Source organism: Silurus aristotelis (assembly GCF_946808225.1).
Source record: "Silurus aristotelis genome assembly, chromosome: 19".
Classification (NCBI taxonomy): Eukaryota; Metazoa; Chordata; class Actinopteri; order Siluriformes; family Siluridae; genus Silurus; species Silurus aristotelis.
The window spans coordinates 9,970,370-9,981,427 of record NC_139592.1 but is presented as its reverse complement, the minus strand read 5'-3'; the positions used below and the strand labels follow the sequence as shown (position 1 = coordinate 9,981,427).

General features: G+C 36.8%; 2 protein-coding genes across 2 annotated transcripts; one reads left to right on the top strand and one right to left on the bottom strand.

Annotated features, from left to right (window-relative positions):
* Positions 1-2,636: 2,636 nt before the first annotated feature.
* tas1r1 (taste receptor, type 1, member 1) lies at positions 2,637-7,155 on the top strand (the record flags this gene model as incomplete). Its single annotated transcript, XM_083521161.1, has 7 exons — positions 2,637-2,827; positions 2,921-3,200; positions 3,777-4,517; positions 4,659-4,853; positions 5,077-5,197; positions 6,066-6,436; positions 6,538-7,155. The coding sequence occupies 7 exons, from the start codon at positions 2,637-2,639 to the stop codon at positions 7,087-7,089; spliced, it is 2,451 nt and encodes an 816-aa protein (XP_083377287.1). The 3' UTR covers positions 7,090-7,155.
* Positions 7,156-9,394: 2,239 nt separating this feature from the next.
* Positions 9,395-10,439, bottom strand: her12 (hairy-related 12). Its single transcript, XM_083520726.1, has 2 exons — positions 10,036-10,439; positions 9,395-9,920 (listed from the first exon to the last, which is right to left on the bottom strand). Exons 1-2 carry the CDS (start codon positions 10,102-10,104, stop codon positions 9,522-9,524), a joined length of 468 nt encoding a protein of 155 aa, XP_083376852.1. The 5' UTR covers positions 10,105-10,439; the 3' UTR covers positions 9,395-9,521.
* Between the last annotated feature and the right edge of the window lie 619 nt (positions 10,440-11,058).

Here is an 11,058-nt window from a genome sequence, read left to right as displayed (position 1 = left end):
ATATGCTCAATGGAGAAAGTTGTTTATGAAGTTTGTGAGGTAACCCAAACAGAAGAGAGTTACAAGAATCAATGTGCGAGGTAATTAGAGCAAAACACTGAAAAAAGTAAGTGTCATTAAAATTGAACAGTTGGAACATTTTGCAACTAATAAGGTAACAAAAGGTCAGCAAGATGATTAGATATAAATTATGTATCCTAGAGAGGTACAGTCTCTCAGGGGTAAAGATAAGCAGAGCTTCACTAATCTCTGAAAGACTGTGTCTGCAAATTAGGGAAGAAATTGCAAAATAATGTTTCTCACATACAATTGCAAAACAGTTGAGTATCTCATTATTTACAGTACATCATTTCTTCAAAAGTTTGAAAGAATCTGGAGAAACCATTATCGGATCCCTGTGATCTTTGGGCCCTCAGGCAGCACTGCATTCAAAACGTTTGATTCTGTAATGGAAATCACTGCATGGACTCATTAACACCTCCAGAAATCATTGTCTGTGAACACAGTTTCCCGTGTCATTGACAAATGCAGGTTAAATATCATTTATAGAAGGCATGCATGAACATGTTCCAGAAACACCAGCATCCTTTCTGGGCCACAGCTCATTTAAAATGTAATAAATCAAATTGGAAAACTTTTCTGGGGTCAGACGAATCTAAATTTTCATTTCTTTTTGAAAAACATATTTTAAGAAACACTGCATTCTCCAGATGAAAGAGGAGAGGGACTATCTGGCTTGTTATTAGCATTATTAGAAAAAAGCAATATCTCTGATGGTATGGGAGTGCACAAGTGCCTGTGGAATGGGCCGCTTGCACATTTGGAAAGGCTTCATAAATGCTGAAGGGTATATACAGGTTTTAGTGCAAAAAATATTTTTATCCAGAAAACGTCTTTTTCAGAGAAGGCCTTGCATATTGGAGTAAGACAATGCTAACTGCATACTGTGCATCTATTACAATAGCATGACTTCATTTATGGGTGTGGACTGGCCTGCCTTCAGTCTGCACCTTTAACCATTTGAAAACTTTTGTGGCATCATGAAACAAAAAATACAACAAAGGACACCTAAAACTGTCCTCCTCAGTTCCCAGATGTATAAGGACAGAAGATGTGATGTTACACAATGTGGTAAACATGGCCTTGTCTCAAACATTTTTTGACGTGTTGCAGCCAGCATAATTTTTTTTCTATAAAATTGTATATAATCTCAGTTTAAACATTAGATTTCTTTTGTTTGTTTTATCATGAATAGAATATGGGTTTATGAGATTTTGCAAATCATCATTTTATTTACATTTTGCACAGCGTGCCAACTTTTTTAAAATTGAGGTTGTAGTATCATACTATGGGGTTTACTGCATAATTATAATAATTATTGTCCATAATTAAAACATTGGGAATTAAAAAATCTCAGTGCTGATTGCTTTAGGTAGAGTGAACATGTGAAGATGTTTAACTAAAATGCTAAAGTTGTGAACGAACTCTGATGGTGGCATGATAAGCAACAGTATGTCCTTCCTGGGGTTGCTAGGGTGTTTCTAGCTGGTTTCTGTGTTATTTCCTGTGGTTGCTATGGGGTTGCTATGTGGTGGTAACCATATATAAGGTGAATGCTAGGGTGTTGCTTGCAGATTATAATGGTAATCCATGTGGTTGCTAGGCAGTTATTATGGTTTTCCTGGTGACTGTAGCAATGATATTCTAGTTGGTTGTTTTAATATTCCTGGTAATTTCTAATATGTTTGTATCTGGTCACAATGAAATTTCAGGTCATTGCTAGGGAGATTAACAATTATCAATAAACAAGCATTATAAAGGTTTATGAATATGGGCTTTACAGAAAGTTTCAAATACTGATAATAAATTGGACATTTTGATCATTATGATTGTATTGTATAGCAATTTATGATTTTGTTTGGAAGACTTTTATCATTGCCTGTCACAGCATTTGTTTTTGGTTTTGGACCACTTGAAAATGAAGTCATTATTGGACATGATAATGATAATGGTTCGACCAGGCTCAATCATCTCTTTTACATGAATTTGCCTCTCGTGCAAACAGGCAGCTGTAGTGCCAAGTGCTGATGGTCTGCAGTTCATCCTAAACTGTGAAAATGCTATGGTCTCAGGCAAATTTGCCTTTAGTAGTTAAATGATGCTGTAATTTAATCCCCTGAGCTGTAATTCGATCCCCTTCAGGCAAAAAAAAAATTGTTGGGAAAAATCGTCTATGGTCTAGTAATAAAAATGTATGCTTCTCTTTCCTCCTCTTTCTTCTGTTTCCACACTCTATTATCCTGTCTACATATAAAACATTGCTTTAACTAATTATTATTTAGTAAATATTTTATTTAATGCAATGATTCTTTCCTAAGACCTGAGTATATTTGATAAATGAAACATTATAAATTACAATACATGACTATGCTGTTCATTTATTAGTAGTCACTACTCAGTTACTTTGTGAGGCATTAATACTAGAATGTTTGCATGAAAATTAAATGGTAAAAAACAAATGGTTTAATGCAAATCCAGTGTTTTAGTCACAATAACACTTTTGTGCATGCAAATCCTCATTCATGAGATGGCAGAAAAGGGAAAACTGGGCACTGGAAAGAAGAAAACAAGTGTGAATGCTGAAGAGCACCTATGCTTACAGTATGGAATGGATGTTGTTTGAGACTTTGCTCTTGGTGTTTATCTGGACCTGCTGCTACGGCTCTGAACTCCAGCATGAAGGAAATATTACCATTTATGGAATGTTTCCTCTCCATAATGTAGGTAGCACTGTCTCGACTATCCCTCAACTGGCGGACTGTAACCGGTATGATTTATATATTCGTACTTCTTAAAGGCACTCATAATTTGCTCGTAATCACAAAATGTTAAATGTATTCAACTGCAATGGCTTTTGCAGAGGAACTGCCAACAGTCATGGCTACTACTTGGTGCAGGCTCTGCGTTATGCTGTGGAGGAGATCAACAATAACAGTCAGCTCCTGCCTGGTGTCACTCTAGGATACCAAGCTTATGACACATGTTCGCTTCAAGCTAGTATTCTTGGCACGCTGACTCTCTTAGCTCAACAGTATAACAGAGTAAAGGTGAAGTCTCGAGCAATCGCTTTTATCGGACCAGACAGCAGCAGCTACAGCTTCACTCCAGCTGCTACACTTGGTAGCTTTCTGATGCCTGAGGTATTGCATACCTATGCTTAATATATAACGAGAACATTTCACAAAATTTGGTCTGTTATTTATTATAACATTTGTATTCAAAACTGTTCACATACTGTGCATTAAAATGAGCTTCTATTGATTGTTTTATTACTTTTTTCTAGATTGTTATTAAAGTTATTAAATGTATCATTTATTATATTTATTATTTCTTATACTTTTTTCATCTATCTATCTATCTATCTATCTATCTATCTATCTATCTATCTATCTATCTATCTATCTATCTATCTATCTATCTATCTATCTATCTATCTATCTATCTGATCATTTCATGCTTTTATGTTTCTGTTTTTCTTCCAATTTATTCATTTTTATTTATTTAAGTTTTATTTTATAATTACACATAATAGTGTGATCCCACATTCAGATAATAGCAGAGAATTATAACACAGAACAAGGGAATGTCTTGTGGGAAGCCATAAAGCTCAAAACAATGATGAGCCTTGAAATGATGTTTTCATCACTGATTTGGATTTGTTATGATTGACACACAGGCTCTTCATTGTGTAATTTTCATTGAATTTAAATTCACAGATCTCATATGAAGCTTCAAATGAAATGCTGAGCAATAAGCAGCTGTACCCATCTTTCTTTCGCACCATCCCAAGTGATAAAAACCAAGTGAAAGCCATGCTCGAGATTCTCGTAAGATACGACTGGACCTGGATAGCCCTTCTCGGTAGTGACAATTCATATGGTTTGAAGGGAATGTCAAGCCTGTCTCAGCAAGCATCAGATTTTAATATATGCATCGCATATCAAGCGGTGATTCCAAGCTACAAAACTAGCACGCAGCAGCGGATGCGAAACATCGTCAAGAACATCATCAAAAGCAAAGTGAACACCATAGTGGTGTTCTCCAGCAAGAGAATAGCCAAAGGGTTTTTCTCGTTTGTGATAGAGCAGAATGTGACGGGGAAGGTGTGGATTGGGTCTGAGGACTGGTCAGTGGCAACTTTAGTGTCTGACATCCCAGGAATCAGTACCATTGGAACTGTCTTAGGTGTGTCCATAAAATCTACACCTTTTACTGGTTTCCAGGATTTTGTGAAACAGGCCATAATTAAGCATAGGAACAACAGTGAAATGAGCATGCCATGCTTACAGAATACAGACCTGTACAAAATAGCATCTGCACGATATCCTCTGGCAAAATATGATGTAGCCTCTTCGTTTAATGTGTATCGGGCAGTATACGCAGTGGCTGATGCATTGCACCAGGCTCTCAGGTGTGATTCTGAGAAATGTCAGGACATGGAAATACAGCCATGGCAGGTCAGTGTTTTAAATATGATTGATGCAGGAATTTCTTTTGAAATTGCATTTTAGTGTTCTGATTAAGAACTTTATTTTATCATAATTCTTGCCAGACACCCTCAGTTTTTTTATTATTATTTCATTATCTTTTTGTTTCAGCTCTTGCAATATTTAAAACGAATATGCATTTCCATCCGAAACACAACATTGTTTTTTGATGCGAATGGAAATCCACCCACAGAATATGACATTGTAAAATGGATATGGGTTAATAAAACATGGTCCCTAGGAATGGTGGGTTCATTTATTTCAGAGCCTCCTCATCTTCAGTTGAATGCTGCACAGATTCAGTGGGTGAGACATGTTTCAAATACAACCTATAGTATATATGTGATATATGTTGTAATATGTAATATATATATATATATATATATATATATATATATATATATATATATATATATATATATATATATATATATATATATATATATATGTAATTTATGTTTCCAATTTTGGATTGATACCCGGTGAATATTTGTAATTGCGATATATTGTATATTTTTTGTCTACCCAGATGCCTGAATCACGTTGTTCACCAGAATGTCCCTATGGGTACAGACGACTGCAGATTGGACAACACAAATGCTGTTTCGAGTGCATTGAATGTCCGGCTTCCACTTTCCTTAACAAATCTGGTGAACACACTAAACCGTATAATACACACATTAACATTGTGCTAAGAAAACAAACTATAGTTCAGCGCTTTACCACCAGGTGGCGATCTATTGTAACAATTAAGATGCATTGCTGTGCAACTCTACTTACAAATAATGTATCCTAATCTGCACCTCAATTACTGCAGTGGTATACGAACTTCACAAACCATGTACTTGAGTTAAATTAGAGATACACTTAGTAAAATATTACTCCAATAAAAATGCTCCCTTAACCTTTCACTTGAGTAAAAGTACAAAAATGTTTGCCTTCAAATGTACTATTGTAATTTTTGTCGCAAGATTGTTGCTTAATCAAATTAGTTTACGAGAAAAGACTCTAATGTTACTCTTAGCACACCAATCTATTAGTCAAACAATGATTGATATCTATTAAAATTCTCACAAGCCCAAAACATTCTTTTCAACTACTTAAAAAAGCGCACATATAAAGCCAAGGGTGTTAGAGTCAGGAGTTTCTTCCATTATTTATTACTCTCAAAATGTTCTGCTGCTGTTGAACTGATGCTGAACTGTAGGTTATGTGTAATTAGATGCCACCAAGCGACAAGTTTAAAACGTGTTGTAATCTGATTGGTGGCTTGACCGGGTTAAATATTTGTCCACTTATAAACTAAAAAAGGAACGACTGATTTCGCAAAATGTAGTTGAGTAAATAATAAGATATTTGACTTTGAAATGATTAAAGTTAAAGAAAAAGTCTCCAAAAAATGGAAACATTTCCATTTACTTAAGTACAGTAATGAACCACTGGAGGATTCAAGGTGGCTTTCTAGATCTATATTAATGCAATTCTCCGAGCGAATACTTTCTGTTTCTTTTATTCCAGACCCCACCAGCTGCCAGAACTGCAAAAAAGATCAATGGTCTCCATCTGGGAGTGAGGACTGTCTACAGAGAACAGTTCTGTACCTGCAATGGAACAATCCATTGGCTGTTGTTCTATTGGTTCTTCTTGCAGTGACTCTGCTGCTCACTCTGAGCACTGCTCTTATTTTCCTGCTTAACTTGAGCACCCCAGTTGTAAAGTCTGCAGGTGGCAGGACATGTCTGCTAATGTTGTTGTCTCTCATCGTAGCTGCCTGCAGCTCTTTGTGCCTTTTCAGCATGCCCTCTCGAGCATCCTGTGTGTTCAAAAAGTCCCTCTTCATTTTCAGTTTCACCGTCTGCCTGACCTGCATGACCATACGCTCCTTCCAGGTGTGAGAGTTTAATAGGAAAGTCAGTTTCAGTGAGAATGTATAATATTCTGGTTCACAATTTCAGTTGTTGAGTAGAACACGTGTGGTATCTCCCTGCAGGTGGTGTGCATATTCAAATGGTCTGCAAAGCTTCCCAAGTTCTATGATGCCTGGGTCAAACATCGCGGTCCTGATATCTTCATCCTGGTCACGTCTTTGGTTGAGTTCTTCATCTCTGTTCTTTGTATAAGCTTAAATACACCTCTCCCATCAGCTGACTACAACTTTTACAATGACAGCATTGTATTAGAGTGCAGTAAAACAATGTCAGTGGTGCTTCCACAAATTCTTTATGTGTCTATACTGACTGTAATATGTTTTTGCTTGAGCTACATGGGTAAAGACCTACCAGCAAATTACAATGAGTCCAAGTGCATTACATTCAGCCTGATGATTTATATAATCTCCTGGATCACTTTCTTCACCACCTACAGTGTTAATAGAGGAACTTTAGCTATGGCCTTGGAGGTGGTTGCTATACTTTTTAGTGTTCTTAGCATACTTGGTGGATATTTCTTGCCTAAAGTGTACATCATAGTATTACGACCGAAAAGAAATACCACTGCACACTTTCAAAATTGTATTCAAATGTATACAATGACCAAAAAGTAAAAACTCGTGATTTATTTAGTTTAATGAAATCCAACTGTAGTGTAATTTCAACCTTACATGCTTAACTATAGCTGGGGTCCTTTAACTTAACTGAATTACTAGATGAATTAATTTATGTATATCTGTAAATCTATCTGTTCCTTTGTTTGTTCTGAGTGAAGTTTAAGTTTGTACCTGCATTATGTACACATTAAATATGTTTAGATTGACTCATTTGTTATGTATTTAGTAGGGATGCACCGAATATTCGGCCACCGAATATTTTCGGCCGAAAATGGCCCAAAAGTGCATTTTCGGTTTTCGGCCGAAAGACTTTGATCACCGAAACAACACGGCCGAAACAGTTTGTTGTGATGACGCAAACAGAAACCGCTGCCTGCACGTGCATGTCTAAAACAACATGTATGCGGTGTGGACGTATTTTAGTATATCTGAGAAAGACCCACGGATAGCGATTTGCAAAACACGTAATGCCGAAATTTCGTCTGCAAAAACGTTCTCCACGTCGGGTTTAATTTGAAATCCAAACATCCGATCGCTATGCTGAATATCAGAGGAACGCAAACGCACAGAAAAGCGAAACCCCTCCGAGCATGCGCACTCCGTCTGTGGTGGACGTTTTTGGAAAGGCAGGAAGTTTCCCAGTAATAGTGTTGTATTGTATCTTTAAGCAGTTGCACTTGTTCAGAATGCACTTTGTTTTTATGAAAGAACATATTTAATTGTACAACCTTTCAGCAGGCCAGAGAGCCTGTACATTATTATTTAATGTACACATGAGTGCATTTAAGTTAAACATTTAAGACTAAATTTTAATTAATTTTATCCTGTGCATTGTTGCAATGTGCTATAAATAAATATTTTCATAATTTGTAATTGATGAATTCTTTGAGACTTTAATATTAATTTATGCAATTGAAATGCCTTGATTCTAGTAAGGTTAGTACACAGTCATAGCCATTAATGTAATGGTAATAATAATTGCCATAATTTCTTTCGGTGTTTCGGTGTTTCGGTTTTTCGGTTTTCGGCCTTGCTTTCCTCCTTTTTCGGTTTCTGGTTTCGCCCAAGAATTTTCATTTCGGTGCATCCCTAGTATTTAGCAATTATTTTGTTAATTTGTTGCTGTTAGTTTTGCTTTGAGCAAAGTCTGCAAAGTGTGCCACGCTCACATGCTTATGTAGTGCCAATACTGTTTAAAAGGGAACAGATGTGCTGAGTTACAGCAGAAACTCAGAAATCCAGTGTTACCCCAGCAGACAAAAAACAAATACAAAATAGAATCTAAACTGCTATGAATATATAAAAATATACTTATGCACAGTATATGTCAAGCTATTGAGATTAATTAGAGGTACATGATAAATGTTTTCCTTTTAAAAATAATCTTTATCCTGCACACTACCATAACAGATGGTTTAAATCTCACTGCTTAGAGCTAATTCTGAAAACAGTAAGACTACACCAGGCATAATGTCTTCCATCAATATAATCATACAGTTTGTATTGCTCTATATGTCTCTATTTGTCATATTACACACTCACAGGCACTTAGTCACCAGAGACAGATGACAAGATGAAAAGAGGAGGTCGCCCCTATTGACTGTAGAGCGTGTGAGTAGGCTGACTGGGTGGATTTCCCACACTACTCCCCTATTCATTCTGTAATTTTCTCAGGAAGGTAAAACAATAGACGTGTGCCTGTAAGAGAGAGACTGAATGCAAGACAGCATCTGTGCTTAGGCTAGTAGTGCCTGCTTTAGGCTCTGAAAGGATGGTTTAGGGTGTTTTTATTTGTAAGGAGATAAATCCTCATATAATCCATAATGTAGTTTTGTGTTTAAAAAGATGTTACTAGAAGGTACTAGATGTTAGATCTCCATAACATTTCCTATAAAAATGAACTTCAGGCAGTAAATATTTGAAAAAATTAAATTTTATTTAAGGATATAAGAGCTTATACAATATACCTAAACAAAAGGAATCATAAACATATGTTAATACACCAAATATGTTAGGTAGAATATGCACACAGACACAATGGAATGGATCCTTTATCAAAGGTTCCACTTAACTGTAATTCAACATATTGTGTTTCACTCGCAAACACAATGAGAAATGTTCTCCAAAACACCTGGAAATACAACACAAATTCGTAGATCTGATTTGCATACCATATAGACTCCACTGGAGTAAACCAAAGTTAAATACACAGACATCACACAAACCATGTACAAACCATTTGCTCTAATAGAAAAAAAATGAAAATTAGAAAAAAATGATACATGGGGGAAATATCACCGACGAGACAAAAAAAGAGTGGGTTTCACCAATCAATATGACAGCAAAACTTAAATCCTGGAAATCAATATCTCCTACTTTTTTGAGGGACATGAACATCAGTGTTCCTCAAGTTTGATCAGTCTATGGTTTTACCAGGGTCTCCAGACATGTCTGCTGGCCAGCTGTTGAGTGGCTTGGCTATGTTTAGAGGTGTCCATGGAGATCTTGTGACTGAGTTCTGTGTTGGATCTCTGGTGGATCTGTTGGCCCTCCTGGGAAATGTGTCCACTGTTCGAGTGGAGGTTAAGAAAATGCAAAGACTCTCTCCAACATTGAGAGTAGCCTTGGTTATAGTCTTTCTGAGCTAGTGCTCCTGGAAGCCTCTGCTGCTGCTTCAGAAAGCTGACTGTCATCTCCAGGATGTCAGCTTTCTCCAGCTTGGTGTTTGGGTCTTGGCTGCAGAGCTCCTTCTCCAACAGCTTCTTCAGCTGATCGATGCAATTGTTGATGCGGTCTCTGCGCATCTTTTCTACCATTGGCTTTCTCATCTATACATAGAAAAAACAGCGTTTGGTTAGAACCGATATTTATAGCAGAAAATAAACAGTGCTAATAATAGATTTAAGTATCAATGTTATAAATAAAAAAGGAAATTAAACATACCTTTAATTTGTCCTTATCCATGAACCTCAGGTGGTTGTAAGGGGAAATTGTAACTGAGTGTGGAGCCATGGTGGTGTTTGTCTCTTCCTGGGTAGCAAAGTAAGATTTGGGACTGTGTGTGGGTCAGAGCCCTGTATTTATAGTTGGCCATTTCCATTACAAAGCCATGTGGCTTGTGCTGGATTGCTTTTCCCACACTCCAAGGGCAGAGGGTTGGCTCATCACAACAATAGGAGACATTCACTTTATGGCTAGCCGGCTGCTTGTCTTTTACTGAGTGAAAGTTTCCCAAGGTATCACAGGCGCTGTGCTGGTGTTATTAACCCGGGAACTTTCTCAAAAACTCTGGGAACGCGTCAAACCAAACAGACGTTTGGTTGGTTTGTTTTTCACGAGAAGATCTGAATATTTTGAAATTGCTAAATATTTTGTGCAGCCCACACGGGCTTATATGAATGAAATATTAAAGGACTGAAATAATCAATTTGTGTCTGACTGGATCTGAGTTTCTCTTTTTTTTCAGACTTTTTCAGACTGTATGTATCATGCCCATGAATAGCACATAAATAAGTTTGATTAGGTTCTTCATTGTCAATTTCAGTACAGAGATAATTAAGTGCAGTTACTGACATAGTTACTAAAGACATAATAGGAAGGTTATTGTGCAATAATTAAAATATCACTGTACAGGTTAAAGGTAAACAGTGTGATTTATATCAGTAGTAAAATGGCAATTAAGCTAAACCAGATAAATACAAATTATAGTGCAGTAGGGTGAGGTAGCACCAACACGTTGTTTTGCATGCAAAATGATTTAGTGAACACATACAGTAGATGCAGACGTACCAATGGAAACGATGAGAGAGAGAGAGAGAGAGAGAGAGAGAGAGAGAGAGAGAGCAGTTTGTTCTCTTTCATGTGCTATATTTCTAACACTAATCTTACAGGAGCGTGACTAACACGTGGGTGTGATAATGGCACGTGGTTGGAGTGTGCACATTAAAGAGACTGGGGCACAGCTGC

Bases quoted from the DNA above. Each gene is read 5' to 3' on its own strand.
- her12 (XM_083520726.1), bottom strand. From the start codon at position 10,104: ATGGCTCCACACTCAGTTACAATTTCCCCTTACAACCACCTGAGGTTC. The intron at 9,921-10,035 runs GTATGTTTAATT...TTCTATGTATAG, and splicing joins TGGATAAGGACAAATTAAAG to ATGAGAAAGCCAATGGTAGA.